This window comes from Nothobranchius furzeri, chromosome 13 (genome assembly GCF_043380555.1).
Source record: "Nothobranchius furzeri strain GRZ-AD chromosome 13, NfurGRZ-RIMD1, whole genome shotgun sequence".
NCBI lineage: Eukaryota > Metazoa > Chordata > Actinopteri > Cyprinodontiformes > Nothobranchiidae > Nothobranchius > Nothobranchius furzeri.
Genome location: NC_091753.1, coordinates 61,564,190 through 61,588,374, shown reverse-complemented (window position 1 = coordinate 61,588,374; position 24,185 = coordinate 61,564,190). Strand labels below are relative to the sequence as shown.

Genomic DNA, 24,185 nt, shown 5'->3' with positions numbered 1-24,185 from the left:
AGACCAGAGAGGGAGAGTATGGAGAAGTATATCACAGAGAGCTTGGCTGCTGGCATCATTCGTCCCTCAGTGTCACCCCTGGGGGCAGGGCTCTATTTTGGGCCTAAGAAGGATGGAACATTTCGGCCATGTATAGATTACAGAGGACTAAATCTCATTACAGTAAAGAATAAATATGCTCTGCCTCTCCTCTCTTCCACTTTTGAGCCTATAATGGATGCCACCATTTTTACGAAGCTGGACCTCCGGAATGCATATCACCTGGTCAGGATCAAACAGGGGGACGAGTGGAAAACTGTACTCAAGACCCCCCTCTGGCACTATGAGTACCTGGTGATGCCTTTTGGTCTGACCAATGCAACGGCAGTGTTTCAGGCTCTCATCAACTCTGTGTTGGGTGACTACATTAACCGTTTTGTCTCAGTTTATCTCGACGATATTCAGATTTTTTCTAAGGATTCTACAGAACATGAGTGTTAGTTATTTTATCCAAAAGAACGCACACCAGAGAAGATTGGTAGGTTTGATGCGCTAAGACCTAACAAGTTGGGCCCAAGCTCAATACTCGCTCTGTGCCCTGTGGTCTTCAGCAAAGTGCACTTGGAGAAAGTGCACAATAGGGGTTGAGTGCATAGTACACAAGTGCGCAAATAATTGCTGAATTGAGACAGGGAGCATTGCGTCATCGATCGCAACGCATGCCGTGATGCTGGTCGCTGTGAAGGGAGGGCGGAGCCAATATGGCAACGCAATAGGTCGGACTTTCTCAAGCTCTCAGCACAACTTTATTTTAAGACTTTTTCTATGCCTTTGACTGAGTAAAATTGAGAAATAAACCAGAAGGAAGTTCTGAACGTTTCTTCTAACAAAATTTGTGACATTACACCTATGAAGATGCCCAAATGTGTTCAAAGAGACACAACCAAAGGAGGGAACAGTGGTGCTAGCTTATATGCTAACAAGCATGACTACAGCACCGGGATGGATTGCACAAGTGTCATAAACGACGAAGAATTCCCGCCTCTACCCATTACTCCAAGTAAGCCTCCTCTAGCTAAAAAACCCACTCCTACTTATGATGATACTGTCAGCACTTTATCCAACTTGATCCATTCAAGAAGTGATGGACTTGAGAAAAAAGTAGATGCACTGCGTACAGATATTTAAGTGCTGAATGAAAAGATGGTCCTCCTTGAAAGCTGTGTCGAGTGTTGTGAGGTGACATCTCAGAAATGCATGAGTTGAGTAGCTGATCTAGAGGCCTATGGGCGACGCTGCAACCTGAGACTACAAGGGCTACCTGAAAAGGAAAAGGAAAATGTATGTGAAGAGGACATCAGTATTTGCCAACAAGTGCTACCCTCTGATAAAGAAAAATTCCCAGAGGTTATTGATGTAGCTCATCGGATTGGGAAAAGACACCAGGGCGACCAGACGCCGCGTGGGATCATCTTCAGGTTCATCTCCTGGCACCATAAGGGAGTGCTGTGGAAAGCGACAAAGAAAAACACCTTCCTTCAATCAAGGGGTCTGCGCTTTGCTGAGGATCTGTCAAAGGAGGACAGAGAGAACAGGAAAAAACTGTGGCCCAAGATTAAAAAGGCATGAGATGACGGGATGCAGGCTTACTTTGTAGGAGGAAGAGGGTTCATCAGTGGTACTGAAATACATCTGTAAATTCCTGAAGCGACAATTCATCTCATAAAACAATTATCCACCCTTTAGCACAAAGACTACGACGAATAGAAAACTTTGAATATAGTAATAAATCAGATAAATTTTTAGCTAACCAATTAAAAATGAATAAAGAGAAAACTACCATATCTGCTGTTAAAGACTCAACCGGGAATATAGTTTATGACCCTGAAAGAATAAACACCACCTTCAGAGACTTTTACCAAACTTTGTACTCACCACAGATAAACCCATCAGATAACGAGATCGATGAGTTCCTTGACAGGATAACACTTCCTAAATTATCAGACAGCCAAGTTACAGTCCTGGACTCGCCACTAACATCAGTGGAGCACCAGGAAGCCCTTAAATCCATGACGAATAGGAAAGCTCCAGGTCCAGACGGGTTCCCAGTAGAGTTCTACAAAGAATTCTGGATCATTCTGGCTCCAACATATTTCAGAATGGTGAGGGAAATCGAAGAGAGCGGCAGATTACAGCCAAACGTGAACTCAGCCAATATTAGTCTCTTGTTAAAACCAGGCAAAGACCCGGCATTTCCTACCAGCTATCGCCCAATTTCTCTTATTAATGTTGATCTCAAAATAATTTGTAAAGCCCTGGCAAAAAGATTAGAGAAGGTAACCCCCTTCATTATACACCCTGACCAAACTGGTTTCATTAAGGGTAGACAATCATCCACAAACTCACGTAGATTACTTAATTTGATAGATTTCTCTTACAGTAGAAACATAGAAACTAGTATATTATCTCTAGATGCATAAAAGGCTTTTGATAGAGTTAACTGGAAGTTCTTATTTGCAACTTTACATAAATTTGCCTTTGGGAACTTCTTCATAAACTGGCTACAAACATTATACAGTTCACCAACAGCACGTGTCAGGACGAACGACCAAATATCAGCTAGCTTCTGTCTTCAGAGGGGGACCAGGCAGGGATGCCCACTCTCCCCCTCACTGTTTGCTATCTTTATCGAACCACTAGCGGCAGCAATAGGCAAACAACAGATGTTAAAGGGATAAAGTGTAAGAAAATAGAACATAAGATCAGTCTTTATGCAGATGATGTTTTACTCTTTCTCCAGAATTCTCATTCCTCTCTCTCCCAAGCAATAGAACTTTTTCAAGTGTTTCAGATTACTCTATAAACTAGTCAGTGACTTGATGCAATTTGCTGGGTTCCTTATATAGGACACATTATTTCTGATTGGCTTAATGAACTGTGAACTGGAATGCTTATTATGTGAAGTGCCTTGAGACGACTCTTGTCGTGATTTGGCGCTTTATAAATAAACTTGAATTGAATTGAATTAAAATCCACAGTTCTACCAATTAATTTCTCTTTTGTCAATTTGCTTAATATACAATTTGAGTCAGGGAATATCACATACCTGGGAATTAATGTCTCTCCCAAGTTGGCAGATCTTACCAAACTAAACTACATCTCACTTTTAAAGAAAGTGGAATATGATCTTGGCTGCATGGTGGTGCAGTTGTTTGCACAGTTGCCTTGCAGCACGAAGGTTGCAGGTTCGAAACGCGGCTGTGGCCTTTCTGCGTTGAGTTGCGTGTTCTCCCCATGCATGCGTGGGTTTCCTCTGGGTATTCTGGTTCCCCCCACAGATCACAACATACCCTATAGGTTATGAATTGTAAGTCGCTTTGGATAAAAGCGTCTGCCAAATAAATAAACATAAACATCTTGCAAGATCACTCATGGGGAGCCAGATGGCCAACTGCAGATGATCAGGGGTCCCTTATTCCCATGCCTGACAGTGACGCTTCCAAGGATTCGGAGAGGCGGTCAAGGATTGTCACAAGGACCACGCTTGAGCATGCCTTGAGTGGCTTTGTGGTTATGTAACAACTGAGACAGACTGGGCAGGGCACAAACCTGCTATTCCTCTGCCATGCACACCCCAAAAGTAGAATTCCTGTAAGAGACGTGAAGGACTGACTACACATCCCTGAGGAGCTCCTGGATGTGTGTTTGCCTCAGTGCATTGCATTTAAAACAGTTATACTGTGGTACAGTGTCATCACAAGCTTACTTTGATTAATCTGGACTGAACACTGCATGTTGGGTCAGGTGCTGAAGAGCCAAACATTTTATTACTGGAATAGTTCCATTTATGTATTATGATACAGAAACTAACTGCTTTACAAAAACAAAATGATACAATATCACAGGTATGTACAGTATAGTAAATATACCATCTCAAATTGTAGACAAAATATTTACAATTGCCACACATACTGCATTAAAAACAAAACTCAGACTAATACTCAACAGACATAAGATTTTGCATAAACATCAAATAAAACATGCCACATTTTGAGATTTCTCATCTTTATGAACCAATGACTGTTCTTAAATTAGTGCAATTCAAACACTTGTCTCTGGGGTTCTGGAAAGGTCTACAGTCTAACTCACATCAGGAAATCCAGGACAGTGTGAGTCTAAGATGACGTGATGTGGAGTTTTAACATTTAACTCAGTCTCTTAAAACCAAAGTAGGTCCATTTCAAGACCCATTCCACCAGAGACCCACTTTAAAAACCACTAAATGTGCAGTAGAAGACAAAGGTTTACAAGCCTATTTTCATTGTTTTAGATGCACATCTGGAAAATGACAGCGTGGGTCCGCACACAGGATCCTGACAATAACAAACTGTAAATGGTGATGATTGGAGCCCAAAGTAGGCATTTTAAGCAGTTTGATCTCCTGTGACCTACCCAGCAGCACCTTCAGCTGCTAGCGTCACACAGCATTAGCAGCACAGAAATACAAACAGCCCAAACTGTCCTCCCAACATCCCAGCCATACTGGTTTCTGACTGCTGACATCTGTGGACCTCACACACTTTGAGATGATGTGAAGTCCTACGTGTTCATCACCGGAAGCGACCCAACAGAGCCTAAAGGTGTGAGGAGCGGTGACGCCTTCAGATGACACCACATTAAACTAGCTGAAAAATGGTAGCTTTGTGTGTGAAGCTGTGGGAATGTTTAGGACTGGACTAGAACAGCTGGAATCCAGAATCTGACCAGTTTCTACACTTTAGGGTGGCCATGCTACCGTTGCATTCATATGATGGGCCCAATGCAGTGTAGAAGGAAACATCTGTAGTCTGTGCAGAAAGAATGATGGAGCACGCTAGCTGTCGTGTAAGAAGAGGTTCTGTTGGTGATCAGAACTCAGGTCCGTGGTTGTCTGGGGTGAAGCTGAAACTAATACTAAAATATTTTTGAAGACTCGGTGAAGTGAAACTCAGAAGGAGATCTGAGGTGACTTCTAGATGTTTCTGCGGTGAAACGAGCCTGGGAGTTCAGGATTATTGCCTGTTACACCTTTTCGTGTGACGGTTAGCCTATCGATGCAAACACGAGTAAAACACACAGGAGAACAAGAACCCAAACGCTTGTGGCTATTTACAGTATTAATTTGCTCTCTAGTGTTTCGTGATCCGAGAGGATAAAGTTTTAGAGCAGAGGAAGATTTACTTACTTAGGCAGGACAAACACGTTTAGGCATTGGGGTATAGAGTCAGCTGTGTGTTTACCACAGTCAGAGGCAGGTCAGGACAGAATCTGGTAGATGTTTGTGATAATATGAACAACTCCCCTCCTACATCAGTACTTGTCCGTTGTTCCCAGCTTTTACTTTACACATTGTACATATCCAAAACCCTGACAAAGGCACACCATGGAAAAAACAGCAACACCAAAATTAACACAAAGGACTAGATATTTTACATCTGTCTATATCAAATATGTACAGGACGGGGGGGGGGGGCTGAGGTGTCCGAGCAGATCTAGAGTTTCGGTCCTGTCACGTTGTCCATCTCTCAGAAGACACAAAGCAGGTCAAAGTCACCGTCCAGAGAGAGAGACCCTGGTCCTAACCCACTGGCGTGTCTTCAACAACTTGTGCCGTCTAAAATCAGAGATAAAAAACTTCTCCAGCAGCTCCGTTTGTGTCCGTCCTTGGTGAGATTCCTCAACACAAGATCACAAATCCTCCTACTGGCAACCTCAAAGCAACCACTAGGTACGAGAAAGTAAAAGGTGAAGGGATGCAGGGTGCAGCATGAGACCTGGCAGGTTGGGTTTCCTCTGGACGAGGGTAGGAGTGGCTGAATCAGACAATTTTCTTGATACTGGGTCTCTTGAAGCTGCCAGCACTGCGTTGCTTCTGCACCTGACTGGCAGAGCCGTGGCGAGTGCGCCCCCCACTGGACAGAGCTGAGCTGGGAGACAGCTGGATGTTCTCTTTATCCACACCTGGAGAAGCACAGAGAGGACACAACCTCGTGAATATCAACGCAGCAGAGAACATCAACACCTCAACCAACACACGCGGCTCCTGTGGTACGGTCATCTCAGACCAGCAGCTTGCTCTGTAACCTACAGGCCGGATGCACCTGAGTAAAACGGGAGTGGTTGGTGACATGAACGTCCTGTTTGAGGCACATCAGTATATATGAGGGGACAAACTCTTCAAGATGGGTGGTGACCATGGCGGCCATTTTGAAGTTGGCCATCTTGGATCCAGCTTTTGTTTTGACAGTAGGAAGAGGGTCATGTGACACATCAGACTTATTGGGAATTTCACAAGAACAACAATGGTGTGCTTGGTTTCACGTAACTTTACGTTCCATATAAATGGCCCATCCTGTCCTTAACTCTCATTTTGTCATCAGGGTTCTTACACTTTTCCCACTGACAAATTCCAGAACTTTCCAAGCACCATACGGCAAAGACAAAACAATACATAAGGACTCAAACGTAGAGGTGTGAATCTTCACTTGTCTCCCGATTCAATTCGATTACGGTTATTGGGTCAACGATTCAATTCGATTCAGTATCCCGATGCATCACGATTATTTCATATTGATTTGTTTTCATCGATAAATAGAAGATGTCAGATAATTGCTTTTTATTTATTTTTTTAACTAAAACATAATTGACACAAGCTGCCATCCCTCAAAATCTCTCCATCCACAACAGGTTAGGACAAAACATTTAAACATTTAAGAAGATTTAACAAAGTAAAACATGTGTTTCCTGGTTCAACACCACGCCTCAGGCTGAGAAAACACGCTTTGCAAAAACTCACTAAATCTAAAAAAGTACTGAAACCCTACAGGACACATCATGTAATAATAAAATACATAATGGGTTCATATACGAGTGTTTAATGTCTCTGAGCAGCTCTAGAGTCAGATATTTATGCTGCAGCTGAAGGGTGTCAGAAATAACACCAAATGAAATGTTTGACTAAGTTTATTTTATTTGAACCCAGCGGTTCGTTTCTGAAATGTTGGAGAATGAATCAAGTTCTGTTTGATGCTGAAAATAATAAAACATAAAACAAATTCTACACTCCAATCATATTTAAGATGTGTCTTTTATTCTTTCTGATAATAACACCAGCAGAAGGCTGTGGGCTGGATTAGGATTAAACTACCCAGCTGATGGATCTCCTTCACTAACCAGCTAACTACCAACCTTTCCACTAACCTGTCCTGTGGGACCCTCACCATGTGACCCTCATGTCCATGCTGTCTCTGGAGGAGCAGATAGGAGACGAGACCTCCTGTAACTTAAGATGAACCAAAGCTTCCTCCCAGCTTCTCTTTAAGCTGAATTTAACATCAGTTTATCATCATGACACAAAAGAATAAAGTGGAACAAGAACTTCTATCTTCTATTTCTCTCTCCTTTTAACTTCTCCGTCTCCCTAAATAAAAGAGACAGACGATTACGCTGCAGCCGCCGTCACTGACCCCGCCCCCTCCCCAAGACCGGATCTCCCGACATCACAACACTCGGTCTGACTGAGCGCTTCCAGGAGAAATAATAATTAAATTATGAAAATAATAATGCGTGTTTGGAGCATCGGTTTGGAGGAGCGTCCTCTGATCTCTCTCTCTCTCTGATAGAGCGAGCAGAGCGCGCCGCGTGACAACCCGCTCAATTAACATAATTCACAGCCCAAATCCAACAGAACCGGTCGGGCTGATTCGGTTCTGGTTCAGTCTCAGGTTACAACTCTAGCGCTCAGCCCTGCAGAACCACATTAAGGTGGAGGTAAATGTGGAGGACGCTCACACTGACATATTTGGATGCTGCGCTGGTGCCGCCGTTAAAAACAAAGCTACATTCCACTATAATCGATTATGGCGTACTCTTCTACGATGCAGAATCGTTTATGTCCGCATCCTGATGCATCTATTATTTGATTATTTTCCTCAGCTCTACTCAAAAGGACAGTTTTACCTCACCTCACATTTATTAGTTATTAAAAGGGATGATCCTATCCAATTATAGGATTGGAAAATGGGCCCAGGGTTTTTCAAATGTGCATGGTGGCCGCCTGCAGCTATTTCTGTGGCGCCCCAGCCTGATTTCACTCTGTCCCCAGCTGTATGGATGTTATTTTAACTGCAGTAGCAGTGTTACACCACTAGAGGGGCGCTGTATCAGCAGCGGTGCACCGAAAAGCAGTAAAACTGCAGCAGAAAAAGACCAAAAATAGCTTTTCTCGCTAGGTGGTACATATCTGTGGTTGGTGCTATTGTAGGCTGACCAACCTCTTTCCCCCAGACATGTCTACTTCTCACGCTCTGTCCGGGCGTCCGGGGGGTTTCCTACATGGATCAAAATGTCTGGTTTTTCATCCAGGAGCAGGGATCGAGTTATGGCGATAGATATCTGTCAGGGAAACTTCCAGTTTCTGCCTATATTACAATATTTATGGACTCTCTGCGCAGCGGGATGCTGTTGAGCAGAGAGGACTCGTTGGTGCGCCCGCTGCGTCCGGCGCACGATACATTCTCAAGGTGGCGCAACAAAAAATTATTATTAACACATGATCATTCATATCTATTTATATCCTCTGGTCTTTTAATCGTTCCTGACGCTCCGCTCATCGTGTGCTGCGGTGATGTCACCTCACTGACGCAGCATCGACTCCGCCTTGCAGTCAGGAGATCTTTGATCTGCTCAGAAGTAACTGATGAGGTGAAAAAGTAAGAATCCAGGCAGCAGATTTTCTGGAGAGTTTAGAGGAGATGCAGGAAGATGAGAGACAGACAGGACAGGAAATAGTTCAATAAAAACAAGAAAACAAAGTCAAATGTAGGTAGATTTATCTCCACTACACGTTTCTACCTGTATAAAACAATAAGTTACACACATGTAATAATTATACATCTGATACAGTTCAGATCACCTTCAACACTCAGTCACACACCCAGGGCCGTTTCAAGACATTCTGGGGGCCAAGGCAAAAGGGAACCCCCCCAACCCTAACCCGTACATTATAGACATGCCACCATTAACAGCAGAAATTAAATGTTATTACCATTTCCAACACAAATGCATGTTAATGGAATGCATTATATTTTACTGGACATATTTATGTGTTATTTTGACTAAGATGAGTTATTAATACAAACCTAAAATGTTACTGAGATGTAGGTCAAATATATAAAAATATTTTAACCATAAATATCAGACGGGAAAAAGGAACTAAACACCGATCTGATGCATATTATTGAACCTTTTATAATATTTAGCCTTTAAGAAAGTGCGGCAGTTGAATGCACAGAGTACGCATGTGCTGGCGCACGGTCAGGATGGTACCACCGCTGCCTCAGTCTGAGCCAGGGTAACCCTGTGGGCCTGATATTGTGATTTAAAACTTTTGGAATCAGGTGAAAAAGATTGGATTTAACTTTATAAAGCAATGAACTTGGCCTTTTACATTTATCCTCGGACAGAGCTCTTCAAACTAAATGACAATGGCTTAGTTTTAATTCTAACTGCTCTGCTTTTAGTTCTAGTCCGTCACCTTAAAACCAAAGATGCACTAAAGAAATACACTACAAACAAAGACAAATTGCCTATGAACAGCAAAAACAGTCACGATAGCAGAATATTAATCACACTGGAAGACTCTCCCTGGGACGCCACCCTACCGTGGTGGAGGGGTGTGAGTGTCTCAATCATCCTAGGAGCTAAGTTGTCTGAGGCTTTATGCCTCTGGTAGGTTCACCCATGGCAAACAGGTCCTAGGTGAGGGATCAGAGAAAGTGCAGCCCGAAGACCCCTCATGAAGAAAAACATCAGTGAAAACAGCGTTTCCTCGTTCAGACACAAGTCACTGGGGCTGCCCTCTGGAGCCAGGCCTGGTGTTGGGGCATGTTGGAAAGTGCCTGGTGGCCGGGCTTTTACCTATTGAGTTCAGCCAGGCACAGCTCAAGGAGGAGACGTGGGCTCCCCTTTCCATGAGCTCACCACTCGTGGGAGGGGCCAAAGGGGTCAGTTACATTGTGCATTGGGTGGTAGCTGAAGGCTGCGACCTTGGCGGTCTTGTTGATCAGCTACAAAAGCTAGCTCTTGGTATGTGGAATGCCATCAATGTGTGAGGTGAGAGGTTCCAGCTAGATATAGTTGGACCCACTTCAACGCAGGACTCTGGTTCCGGAACCAGTTTCCTTGAGAGGAGTTGGACTTTCTACCACTCTGGAGTTGCTCCCACTGAGAGGCGCCATGCAGGGATGGGCATACTTGATACCCCCCATCTTAGTGCCTGTATGTTGGGGTTTACTCCAGTGAATGAGAGGGTAGCCTCCCTCTGTCTACATCTGGGGGGACAGGTCCTTATTGTGGTTTGTGCTCATGCACCAAACTGCAGCTCAGACCACCCACCCTTTTTGAAGTCCATGGAGAGGGTGCTGGAGAGCGCTCCTTCAAGTGACTCCTTTGTTCTGCTGGGGGACTTTACCGCTCATGTGGGCAACAGCAGTGAGACCTGGAGAGGTGTGGTTGGGAGTAAAGCCCCCCTGATCTGAATCTGAGCAGTGTTTTGTAACTGGACTTCTGTGCACATCATAGATTCCCCATAACAAACACCATGTTCAAGCATAAAGGTGTCCATTTGTGCTCTTGGCACAAGGATACCTTAGGCCGCAGTTCAATGATTGACTTTGTTGTCATTTCATCAGATCTGCGGCCGCATGTCTTGGAAACTCGGGTGAAGAGAGGGGCAGAGCTGTCAAATGACCACTATCTGGTGGTAAGTTGGCATCAATGGTGGGGGAGGAAGGAGGTGGCAGGCCTAAATGTATTGTGATTGTCTGCTGGGAACGTCTGGCTGAGTCTCCTGTCAGAAGAAGCTTCAATTCCCACCTCCAACAGAATTTCGAACACGTCCCGAGAAAAGTGAGCGACACTGGGTCTGAGTGGGCCAAGTTCCGCGCTTCCATTGTCGAGGCAGTTGACTGGAGCTGTGGCCACAGGGTTGTTTGTGGCTATCGTGGTGGCCACCCCCGAACCTGCCGGTGGACACCGGCGGGTAGAGATGCTGTCAAGCTGAAGAAAGAGTCCTAGCGGGTCTTTTTGGCCTGTGGGACTCCAGAGACAGCTGATGGGTACCAGCAGTCCAAGCAGAATGCAGCTCGGGTGGTTGTGGAGGCAAAAACCCGGACATGGGAGGAGTTTGCTGAGACCATGGAGCAAGACTTCTGTACGCTCTGCTCATAACTTATATGGACAGAATTTCTAGGCGCAGGCAAGGTGTTGAGGGGGTATATTTTGGTGGCCTAAGAATCAGGTCCAGGGGCGGCGTTAGGCCCGGCTACTTGGGCTGAAGCCCCGAATGTTTAATGAAAAGCCCCGGATCTAAATCGCGGAAGTAACATGCAGTACCAAAGTCCAACAGAGAGGGCGCAGCTGGCAGTAGTTTGTATACAGCCTGCCTGAGCCTCCACCACTGAAGAAGAAGCCCTTCAGCAGCCGGCTTCTTCTACACTCTCTGCCTGAAACGCATGAGTGAAGATGGACATAAGGACGTTTTTTAGACCAAAAGTACGGCGACAGAACCCCAGCTTTGATGAGACTGGTGCTGACTCAGGTTTGTGAGTCTTATTTGAAAATATTTGTTGTGCTGCTGGTTTGCCTAAAGTTAGCTTATCAGGTAAAGTTGTTGGAGAAAGAGCGGGAATATTTACTATCATCTCACACTAAACACTAACAGGAACTATACTCTGCCCTGAATATGCTTCATATGTAGCTTCAGATTAAAAATTATGTGGTACAAGATATATATATATATGATGTTGACTAGTGCGTGTCACGTGTGTGTGCGCGCGCGCGTGTTAAGCCCCGGATCTTCTTCAGTCCTTAATCCGCCCCTGATCAGGTCTATGCCTTTTGCAGATGATGTGGTCCTTTTGGCTTCGTCAGAAGGTGGATGACAATCAGCTCCTCTAAATCTGAGACCATGGTCTTGAATCAGAAAAGGGTAGAAAGCCTTCTCCAGGTCAGGACAAGGTTCTGCCTCAAGTGGAGGAGTTTAAGTATCTTGGGGTCTAGTTCACGAGTGGGGAAAAATGGAACGCGAGATTGATAGGCGGAAAAGAGAGTTGAGCTGGAAGGCAAACCTCTCGATTTACCAGCTGATCTACGTTCCAACCCTCACCTGTGGTCACGAGCTTTGGGTAGTGACCAAAAGAACGAGATCACGGCCAAAATGAGTTTTCTCTGCAGGGTGGCTGGGCTTTCCCTTAAAGACTCGGAGTAGACACGCTGCTCCTCCACATCGAAGGGAGCCAGTTGAGGTGTCTCGGGCACCTGGTCAGGATGCCTCCTGGACGCCTCCCTGGTGAGGTTTTCCGGGCACGTCTAACTGGGTGGAGACCAAATGGAAAACCCAGGACACGCTGGAGGGACTATGTCTCTCAGCTAGAAAGTTAACACCCGACTCCAGATAAATGGATGAATGGATGACTCTGTGGCAGCGAACAGTTTTGCAGTCCCCGGGAGCGGCGGTACGAGCTGCTTTCTCGTCACTATTTTACACATCCAGCACTACAGGTGCTGTGCAAAGGAGAGAGAGCCTAGCAGCCGCAGCATGGGTGCACTCATGGTAATGTTTCTCACGTAACACAGCCACACACTTTTTAAACAATTTGAGTTATGAGAAAACAGGCCATTATTAAACATATTTTAAACACTAACCGTTTCTTATCAATCTTCTTAACTGAGAGATGTTTTTGGCAGCTAAACTGAGGAAATGATGAAAACAGGAAGTTCAGCCCTTTTAAAAGACAAGTTCTGTAGCCGTTTAGTGTCGAAAGATAAAGTTACTAAACAAATAAATAATAAAAATACCTTAACAGACAACTTTGATGTTTTCAGCTTTTTTCTTAATGTAATGCGTTGCTGAAGTACTGGATTGGGACTCGGTATTAAAATCACACGACAGACCGGGGGTAAAATAATGTGATCAGAACATAATGATGAATATTTTCTTGTAATATTCCACAAAGAAGGGACAAATTAAATATCAACATAACATTTTACATTTATAAATCTGTCTAAGGTTGAGTATTTCCTTCTTCTGCAGCTCTTTGAAGGCTATTTTAAAAATCTTGCTCACCCTAAATTTCTGACGGTTACCATCCTTTACAGAAATATTTGACTCCAACCCTCCCTTGAAAACACGTTATAGAAATTCAAGCCTTTTCTAGGATTGCAAGCACCTGTATGAACCCTGTGTCTTATTTATGTTTTATTTTCAACAATAAGAATATTGCATATGTGTGTGTGTGTGTGTGTGTGTGTGTGTGTGTGCGTGCGTGTGCTACACACACCTGGTGAGTGCTGCGAGGTGGCCAGTGAAGTCATGGAGTTTGACAGGTTGAGGTTGGCAGTGATGCTCAGCTGGCTCTGGCTGGTGGGGGGGTACGGGGAGGTGGGAGTCCGGAGCTGCTCCTCCCCTCGCTCCTCATCGGCCGTTGGGAGGTAACTGTCAATTAGGGCCTCCAGAAACTTGACAATCAACTCGGCATAGTCTGGGATCTGTGTTTGCTGTGAGGTTAGAAAACACAAGGTCAATGCTGCAGGGAGCAACATACTCATTAGCACCACAACCAGACTCTTCCGAGTCCTCTACCACCTTCCTCACCCATGGTGTCCCACAAGGTTCTGTGCTGGGGCCTCTGCTCTTCCTCCTCTATCTGCTTCCTCTTCAGCACATCCTGAGCTCCATTAAAGGAATCTCCTACCATCTTTATGCAGATGACATCCAAGTGTACATCTCCTTTAAGCCCCATGAGATGTCTAAGCTGCAGCTGTTACACACCTGCTTAGACTCTATCAGAACCTGGATGGTGGGAGCTTTCTTCAGCTGAATGAAGATAAGACTGAGATCCTCATCTGTGCCCCAGACAAGCTGGTTCCCAAAGTCAGAGACTCTCTTGGTCAGCTTGCTTCGCACACCAAACCTTCTGTCAGGAATCTTGGCGTGACCTTTGACCCAGCTCTCACCCTGGATTCTCATGTCAGTTCTCTTGTTGGCTCTTCCTTCTTCCATCTCAGGAACGTTGCTAAGCTGAGTCCCATTCTGTCCCGCTCTGAACTTGAGACAGTTGTCCACACCTTCATCTCCTCACGCTTAGACTACTGTAACTCTCTTTTCACGTGTCTGAGCAGAACCTCCCTGAACCGTCTACAGGTGGTTCAGAACGCCTGTGCTCGGCTTCTGACCAAGTCCTCCAAACACACCCACATCACCCCGCTTCTCCTCCAGCTTCACTGGCTGCCAGTCAACTTCAGGGTTCATGTCAAGATCCTGGTTCTGGTCTATAGGGCCTTACATGGACAAGCACCATCTTACATTGGTGATCTTCTTAGTCCCTACACCCCCAGCAGGTCCCTGAGGTCCAGTGACCAAAGCCTACTGGTTGTGCAGCACCAGGCTAAAGGTCAAAGGTGACAGATCATCTGCTGCTGTGACCCCCAGACTCTGGACCTCTCTCCCCCTGAGCCTGAGATCAGTGGACTCAGTGGTCTCCTTTAAACTCACCTGTTCAAGCTTTGCTGTGACTTCATCACCAACCTCTCCTTATTTCGCCTTTCCCAGCATCCACTGATTTCCCTCTTTCCTATTAATTTTCTCTCTCCCTTTCCTTACATTTTTTTTAATTCAAAATTTTCTCATTTTAAACATATTTTAATGATTCTTAAAAGTATTTTTTATACTTTAATTTTGTTTTGTTTTGTGAAGCAACTCATGATTTTTATCTTGAGAGACGCTAAAGATAGTTTTCTTCCTTTCTTTCATCAGATGAAAACAACCCCACAGCAAAACTACCTGCTCTAGAACTCAGCATGTCTGGTTCTACTCAATAAAACATAGTATGGTTGAATGGCTCGAGTCATTCTCTGTGGTGTGTGTGTGTGTGTGTGTGTGTATTACGGGTCTTACTCACTCATGTCTATAGGATGCTTATATCTCAAACCTGATTGGCTAATAGCAGCACAACCTTCTTCTAACTCACAGGGGAAATTAGTATTCAAGGCCTTGAGACAATACTTTTGCATATCATAAATATTAGCAAGTCTCCAAATCTGGTCCTTTTTCCGCCTGATCTGACAAAATAAAAGCTCTGAAACAGGAGTGCCAGCGCACTCATCTACACAAAATGACTCACAAGGCATTCATCAATACTAGAGACCACGGCAGATAAATTAAAATAACAAGTTAATGAGACCTTTATTGGAATGAGTTTTATTATTACCTTAGAAAAAGGTCCAGCAAATCTCCACAGTCCATTAAAACCAAAGCCTGTGAAATAAGAAGCAGACAGCCTCAGAGTCACATCAGCAGACATTACTTTGGTCTAGGGATGTGTACTGGTGAAACTAGGGCGATACGACACGCAGCACGATACAGGGGAGACGACAAAATACATCACGATATACTGCGGTACATTCAGCCAGCGACTTTTATACTGAATGTATTATAGGAGAATTCAATAAACAGTCCAAACTGATACTTAACATGTTTAACATGAGGCATCTGAACCACAATAGAGATTTACATTTCAAAGGTGAAAACAAAACCCACTGCACACTGCTGCCAACTAGTGGCCGGCGTTTGAATTGCACGAAAAGAAAAGGAAATACACAAATATTTGCATGTAAATTATTCCAAAAATTAGATAAACAGCTTTTGAATACCGAGATAATATTGCAGGGAAAAATATCACGGTATTTTGCGATATAGATATTTTCTTACATCCCTACTAAACAGAGACGGTATTCTCCTTACTTTGTAAATATGAAGGCTGGTACTGAGGAGGAGACTCCTCATGGTACACCACACTCTGGACAATACCATGGACCGGGTTCAGGAGGTTGGTGTCTTGGCACATGGACAGCACAGTGTTGATCTTAGAGTCTAACAGGTTGTAGCTAAGGAAAAAGAAACACACACACACACACACACACACACACACACACACACACACACACACACACACACACACACACACACCAGATATTTTCAAAGTAAGTTCTGAGATACATTTAGGTGTAAACGAACGTTCCGATCATTCCCAGTAAAACAGGAACGCTACTGAACATGTAGACCAGTGTTAAGGTTAGCAGAGGTGTGTGTGTGTGTGTGTGTGTGTGTGAGACTAACTTACACAACGGGAAAGACCTTTGGAAAGACAACACTGGCCTCAGCCAAGTACTCATACAGAATCCTCTGGTCAAAGTCATCAGTGGTGTACTTAACCTGGGTCGCCTGCAGGAAGAGGAAAGCACCATCACAGGTCAACGGCATCTACAGCCAGCTGGTTCACTGGTGGACTGAACTGTGGGTCCTCACCAGCACAGTGAGCAACAGAGCTTGGACCTTCGGATCAGTCAGAACCTCTTCATCCAGCAGAACGTTGGACTCCGATACTGACACCTTACGGAGGTGAGAGTTTCCGATTCTTTGCGTCTCTACAAAACAACACAGAAGGGAGCTTTTAAGACTCGGCACCAAAAACCAGACACGAAGCCCGAACTATTCTCACCAATCTCGTAGTCGTTCTCTGCTACACGTCTCATCTTGGGTGGAGTGGTCATACCAGACTCCATCTCTGGTCTCTTTGGTGCTTTAGAGTCTGATATGAGATGATCAAAGCTCTTGCGGGTGCCTGGTTGAACACAAACACAGGACTCCTTTAATTCTGCTCAAACTGGTGTTCCTGTTCATGAGAGACGGAGCACACACCCAGGAGCTTTTTGGTGTTGGCCTGTGAGGGCTGGCCCATGTCCAGGCTCATGGATTTCCGTGTTCGTGGGCTGATCTGGCCCATTGTGGGGTAGTGATGTGTGGAAAGGTAGCGATCTGAAATCTGAGGCGACGTCCACGGCTGAGGCTCCTGCAGAGCTCTAAAAGAAATGGACTTTAATCGTTTATCTGAGGTGGACAGAAAAAGATCTGGTGTCTTGACTCACCTGCTGCTGGGACTAGTGATTTGACTGGAGATGGTCTCCATGGGAACCGGGTCCATTGAGAGGTCTGAAATGAGCAGTGACTTTCTGTGTTTGAGGCTGCAGCGACTTCTGACTTCCTCAGACACGGTTAGCAAAGCTGCAGAGAAAAGGTTGGTAGGGTTACTCTGATCCGTCAGGGGTTATAAACTCTTAGCTGTAGAGGTGAACGGACAGGTGGCTGCTGGGAATAGTTGAGCTCTCCTTACCTGCCAGATAAGCCACGCTCTGAGTGTTCACCTCAAACTTGTCACATTTGAGATGCTTACTGGTCAGAGACAACAGAGTGTGGAGGATCCGCACTGTCCTCGCCACCGTGTGGGTTGATGGGTGTCTGTAACCTGAGACAGGTGAGACACTCCCATCAGGGGGATTCAGTGTGAGCATGGAAACATTTATTTAGCTGTGTATTTCAGCTCACTTCTACATCAGTGGAAGTGAGCTGAAATACACACTTTACCTTTCAGAAGGTGTCCCACTAGTGCAAAGTTAAAGTTGGCATTAAAATTCAGGCCCACAAAATGATCCATCTGCTTACAGTGCCACTCCAGAGGACGCCGGATCTCCATGAACACTTGCTCTGGACTCTGTTGGAGAAAACATTACATTTGTTGACAAACATCTGACCACAACCTCTCCTTAGTAACGATGGTGGAGGACCCAGAGGCATGTCCATGCACCTGTTCTCTGAAGGAACCACAGGCAGATTGGCCATGACCAACAGCTGAACACATGGCTGAACAGAGACTCGTGTGGACTCTACCTTGTCATTGAAGACACGCATTGTGTCGAGCGTGTGGAGGTTCTGCTCCAAAAGAGCTGTTCCTGCAGAGTACAGGCTGACTTCATCCAGCTGCAGCACAGCAACAGCAACCCAGAACAAAGCTTTGTGCATGGGGGAGTCCTGCAACCACACACAATTACTCCTCACTACCACACAGCGTACGTAAGGTATGTGTGACCTGGAAACCTGATGAACCGAGTGATGGATTCTCAGCTTAAAGCAGATGTCTTTTGGTTTTCTAATAACAGCACCATCTAGAGGCTGAAAACTGTATAGCACCTCTAGCCATTCTCACCGCTTCAGTATTTATGACCAAAATCAACGACTCTCGTTCATGAACGTGCACCTGTAGGCGGCCAACAAAGCTAAAACAAACTGTCTTACAATTATTATTCTCAGGGTGCCAATTATTCATATATGTATATATTTTAAAGATTTACATGTCCACGAGGAAAGTCACCAACTCTGCATCAGTCTAGGTAGGTCCCACGTCTGTTCTACATCTGCACGTGGATGTCCAACATTGTTGGCTAATGCTGAGCGGCGCTCAGTTCAAATTGCATGGGGTTCAAGGTAAGACTCTGTTACGGGTTAGTAAAATATAAAGAATTCCCAAAAAGGGGGAAAACTCTGAATGGCAGCGTCAAAGTGGTTATATTCGTTCTAACTGTCTCGCTCAGAAGTGTGAAGGCACATCCCGGTTTTATCACCGCGCCTAGGATTAGATGCAGCAGTTTGTACCTTGCTGAGAAGAGGCTGCAGCTTGGTCAGAGCAATGACTGTGGCCTCTATTAATACTTGGCTGTTGTAATTGTCTGGTCCCTTCAGACAGCTCTCCAGACCCTGTGATGGAAGGAAGAGAAAAAGGAAACGTGAACAAAAGAACTGGAGGACAGGAAAACACCACCTGTAACCATCTTTAATAACAAGTTGCTGAAAAAGGTGAGTGTGTGTGTGTGTGTGTCAGTCATTTGCAGCCCGTCCAAAGGAGGGCTGGAGAGTCGCCCTCCCTGACATGTAGGTAGAAGAGAATCAAAAAGTGAAAAATAAAATTGACAACAGACACCAGTATTATTTGTGGGGAGCTGGGAAAAGCGCCCCTGAACTGCAGCTAAACAGCCAATCACGTTTGGTTGCTAAGGAGAACTGGAGAAGTTTGGGCCAATCAGCATTTCTGAATCTAATGCCTCCAGGGCAGGAGCGACAGTGCCCCGATACAGAAAACAGCTAGCATGCTAGAAGGTGCTGGATCCCACCCCCCCGCCGCTATCCACACTCACTGTTGCTTCATATAGATGGAGCTAAAATCATCCCTACCCTGTTGCAGTAAAATGTCTTTATTTCTTCTCATTTTTATATGATTACCGTAAATCCTCTAATACAGGCCCGGGCCTGTATTTGACTCAAGCTCACCAAGCTCCAGGCCTTTATTGGAAGGAGGACCAGAATTAGAGGCAGGCCTCTATTTCTATTTGAGCAAAATGAACTAATGGTTCGCTGGAGTTTTTGACAATTAAAATTGCGCCCACATTTTCAAAGTAAAACACATTTCTTTTAACAACGGTAGTTTCTGCTTCAGCCCTCTCCCCCTCCCCATGCTTCAGCCCTCCCCCCCTCCCCATGCTTCAGCCCTCCCCCCCCTCCCCCTGCGCAGCAGCAGCAAACTCACTGATGCGCCTGCAGCCTCTCGGAGTTCCTGCTGCTCTAAACATTAAAATAATGATTTCATTTTCTGTTCCTCACTTCTGATGACCTTCAATGGTGTCTGTTTGTTGCAACCAGCAGGTACAAAAACTAACTTGTTTTTATTTGACTATTTTTCTGTCCTGCCTGTTGATTATCTTCCTGCATCTCCTCTCAATCCTAAAGAGAAACTGCTACCTGGGTTCATATATATTCACCTCATGAGTTACCTTTGAACTGCAGTTCTAAAAGATCTACCGACCGCAAAAACCGCGGAGCGCTCCCTGCTTGGAGGCCGCATCAGTGATCTGTGCGTCGGAGGACAAGGTGAAGCGCCCCGCTCCACAGCAGCGAAACACATCAGGCGCAAATAAAAGACAGAAAACATTAAAGGAAATGAACCGACATGAACGATCGCGTGTCAGTACCGACGGTCTGGCACAGCGCGTTGCCCCCCCCCCCGAGCGCAGGAGCTTGTCACCTGCTGACAGCAGGCTGCTGTCTTTTCCGAGGGCTGCATCTTGCCGGTCATTATCACGTGACAGCAACTAGTCGATGACAGGCATAAAAAGTCACTATAGTGAAGTTGACTAGTTCATACACCCCCTACTGCTGCTCTCCAGAGTGTTCTGCAGCATAATCAGCACGTTCTCTTTGAACTTGATAGTGTAATGACCTGGCTGGGGTTGTAAGCCAGGTGCATTCTGGGTATTGTGTTATATGTGTTTCCTATCGTTCTGCTAGTTCCTATGTGCTGATTTGCGTGTTGTGTGAGTGTTATGTAAGCCACAGGGAAGGTGATGTGTGTTCTGTGGAGCGGGTTGAATTAGCATGGTTAACTGACACCGTGACTCTGTGTGGTAGGAGCGTGATAGAGGATCGTGTCTGTAGCGTTACAAAGCGTTGAAGAAAAAGCCTAATAAAGGTCTGCGTGAACCTCTACTGCCTCCTACTGGTTGATTTGGGGACTGTATCCCTGGCGCTGGGACGCTCATACTTGCTTGTTATCACATTCCACCCGGCCAAAATTGGAGACCGGCCATTATTTACCTCTGCTGACTCCGACACCGGCCAAAATTGGAGACCGACCTTTAATTGAATACCGGCCTGCATTAGAGGATTTACGGTATTAAGTTTTATACAGGATTTCCAATTCAATTTCTATGTGTTGTTACTGCCCCCTACTGGTGGAATTGAGTACAGAGAGTCTAAGTCTACCCCCATTACTGTTGGCTCATGGGTTTCTGGACCAAAGAAAAAAAAGATTTTACAAGACAACAGAGCTATAAAATTATGCTCTAAATCGCTTTGCCTCACGCCCTGAATCACACATTTATTGTTCTTCCGTTTAAATGAAAAGTAATTATGTGAGTTTCAACTATGTCAATTACTTTGAAATGTATCAACTTGGAAACATTTATAATTAAAATAACAACAAATCCCTGCGTCACCACAGAATCTCTTCCCCAGTGTTAACTCACTGTAAATGTATACATTCAGGGAGTTTCTCATTTCTTGTTCTATTGCGAGATTTGTTTTTGGTTCTATAGCGAGGACCTGGGAGAAGCGGGAAGGCGGAAGGAGAGAGAGTTCTGGATGGCAATAAACGGCGGCACTGAAAAATAAACATGTGGGTTGTTAAACTTTACATGGTAGCAGAGGATGGTTTCCGACTATAGAACGCCGCCTAAACTCGATGAAACCAGGCTTTATGAATGCTGGAAAAATGAAGTTAGTATGTGGAGACTTGTTACGGATCTGGAAAAGAAGAAACAAGCGCTTGCGGTGGCCCTGGGGCTCGAAGAACGAGCCAGAGAGACTGCTTTAGAGATATCCGCAGTGGATCTTAACAAATATGACGGTATGGAAACCTTGCTTACAAAATTGGACACAGTTTTCCTGAGAGAAGAAAAAGATTGAGCTTATGAAGCATATTCTCACTTTGACTCGATATCTAAAGACAGTGCAATGTCAATGGCGGACTACATTATAGAGTATGAACAAAGGTACAACCGTATAAAAAAGTATGATATGACTCTACCTGATGCTGTAGTAGCGTTCAAGCTCCTGGACACAGCCCGTCTCGAGGAGAAGAACAGACAGCTAGCACTTACGGCGTGCACGGATCTGACATTTTCATCAATGAAATCAGCACTGAAGCGGAGTTTTGGAGGGAAATCCATCGGGACAAGCATCGGCTGTGATACGCAAAGTGCGGTTTTCTACACGGAACAAAAGTCAACCAACGAGTTCAGACAGAGTAATTGTCCACCACAGAATGGAACACGACAGCCACAACAAGGTACGAATCCCCTAGATAGATACGGGAAGCGCACTAAATGCGCTATCTGCCAAAGTACGTACCACTGGGCTAAAGACTGTCCTTGATGCAAAAGTGAGAAACAATGAAGGTGAAGTGCTTATGGTCACAGCAGAGATGTCATTGAAAGAAAAACATAAAGTCCTACTGAAGCTACACAAACAGTTTGGCCATGCATCTGCTGACCGGTTACAAAGACTAATCCAAAGCTCTGGAAACAAGGATAAAGATTGTTCAGTCATTCTGCAGTAGATCGTACATGACTGTGAAATATGTCAAAAACACACCAAGACTATGCCCAAGCCTGCTGTTGGTCTGCCCTTGGCTTCAGAGTACAATGAGACTGTGGCGATGGATCTGCATGAGCTGGAACCGAGAGTATGGTACCTATACATCATCAATCACTTCACACCTTTCAGTTCTGGAAACATTGTAAGAAGTAAGAAACCTGCAGAGATTGTCGACTCTTTCATCCACTCATGGATAAGCATCCATGGTGCACTCAAACGGATCTACACAGACAACGGTGGAGAATTCAACAACAAAGAAATCAGAGACATGGTGGAAAAGTTCAACATAGAGATAAAAACCACAGCGGGATACAGTCCTTGTAGTAACGGTTTACTGGAGAGGCACAACATGACACAAAAGCCCCCTTCAGACAGGCCATGAAAAACGGAAATGTTCAGGACTCTGTAAGACCTTTGTGTCTGAATACAAACATCCGGATAACGCTTTCCGTAATTAAACCGGACGAAGCCCCTAGTAACTGGACCGGACTTGTCACGGACAAGGTGGCTGCTTCAGACTGGTGAGGTCGAGTTCGGACAGGGAGGAGGAGGGGACCGGGGGACGCTGTGCGCACTTAGATAGCTCGCTCCTGTAGCATGCGGCAAACCATGGCAGCTCGCCTACCGTACCGTCTGGTCTAGACGCGCGACGGAGCGCTTCACACCGCTTCCGTGATTCCTTTAACCATTGAGCTTCATCATCCAGGTCTCTTATGCGTCTTCGTGCGCGCAGAATTATGCTTAACATAAGTCCGATCAGTGAGAAGAATTCTATCTCTTCGTCTGCCATGTTTGGGTAAATCACGCATGTACGCCCACCGCACCATGTTTATGCAATATCTGGGCACAGCCCCCCCCCCCCCCCCGGTTAAAAACTGGACTGAATTGCCCACACATATTCCAGAATGTCAATCTGAAAAGGGTTTAACTGAGATCCTTCTGAAGGTAAAAAAAAAGAAAATGACTGTTGTAGCATCATGAATGTCCTGTTTTTGACCTAAAGGTCATGATCTGCTGCGTCTCCTCGAGCAGAGACATAAAGTCTCTGACAAAGGCTAATCTACATGAGATGTTGGCCAAGGTCTTTCATGCACTCTGCTCATCTGAACTGATTCACCTCTGTTACAGCTCAAGACGAAGACGAAGAACTCTCTTGATAAACACATAATCAACAACTCTGTTATTACCAATAATAATGTGAGCCCAATGTTCAATCAATCTGTGAAATGACAATGTTATTACTTGATATTATAATCCTGTGATCAGTAGTATTTTACAAGTAATTATAATCTTGGACATTTGCACTAGACACTGATGACACGTAATGCTAAAGTCACACGACACATTTCCTTTTGTCTGATCCAATCAGAACCTTCGTTTATGACGCGAGGCGTGGTTTTCTGTGGTGTTTGTATAAACCCTCTTTTGCACGTCACATTCTGATTCACCAGTAAACCAAAATGTGACAATTATAAAAACTCTCCCACGCCACCTTTTCTTTACTTCAAGCATTCTAGAGAAGTCTCGGACCGGCCATCCGGACTTCCTCTTCAGCCATAAAGAACCTCGACAAGCTGGATAAAACCTGTTGCAGTTACACCTGACCACAACGGTTCCTTCAGAATAAAAGCTGAACCTCACGACCCCTTCAGGGTCTCGCTGACGCCAATGAACCTGTCGTGACCTGGAAGCATTCCCAGACTAGTTTGGTCAGCACCGCTGCTTTTCTACCGGCTTCGGTTCCAAGGAGGGTCCAAGAGGACGTCGACATTCTGGTTCTAAACGGAGGCTTCCCCTGGGGTACGTAGGCCGACAGATGGCGTTTCATGTGTGTTATAAATCTCCTACTAAAGTTTAGAGCAAAACATTCACTCCCACTCAGAACTAAATGCTTCTCCGGATCCGCTGGTTCTGATAATAACATTCCACACACACACACCATCATCATTCATCACGTCTCACTCCACCTAGTCCATCAGTACGCAGGGTGTTTAAAGTTGGTCTTGTTTAAATTGTGTAGAAATAAATTTCTTAACTATTATAAACCTGACTCTCTCTCTTTCCTCGG

General features: G+C 45.0%; 1 protein-coding gene across 3 annotated transcripts in view; it reads right to left on the bottom strand.

Moving 5' to 3' along the window:
- Positions 1-3,774: 3,774 nt before the first annotated feature.
- Positions 3,775-24,185, bottom strand: part of nf1a (neurofibromin 1a) — a 226,240-nt gene continuing 205,829 nt past the window's right edge. For all 3 annotated transcript variants that reach the window (XM_070543730.1, XM_070543732.1, XM_070543731.1), the window contains 13 exons: positions 18,566-18,667; positions 17,804-17,944; positions 17,501-17,627; positions 17,250-17,381; positions 17,005-17,140; positions 16,778-16,938; positions 16,578-16,700; positions 16,385-16,503; positions 16,200-16,300; positions 15,821-15,963; positions 15,288-15,334; positions 13,359-13,575; positions 3,775-5,979 (listed from right to left, as the gene is read on the bottom strand). In XM_070543730.1, the coding sequence (XP_070399831.1) occupies positions 5,837-5,979; positions 13,359-13,575; positions 15,288-15,334; positions 15,821-15,963; positions 16,200-16,300; positions 16,385-16,503; positions 16,578-16,700; positions 16,778-16,938; positions 17,005-17,140; positions 17,250-17,381; positions 17,501-17,627; positions 17,804-17,944; positions 18,566-18,667 (1,692 nt within the window). In that variant the 3' untranslated portion in view covers positions 3,775-5,836. The remainder of the gene's footprint in view (positions 5,980-13,358; positions 13,576-15,287; positions 15,335-15,820; positions 15,964-16,199; positions 16,301-16,384; positions 16,504-16,577; positions 16,701-16,777; positions 16,939-17,004; positions 17,141-17,249; positions 17,382-17,500; positions 17,628-17,803; positions 17,945-18,565; positions 18,668-24,185) is intronic.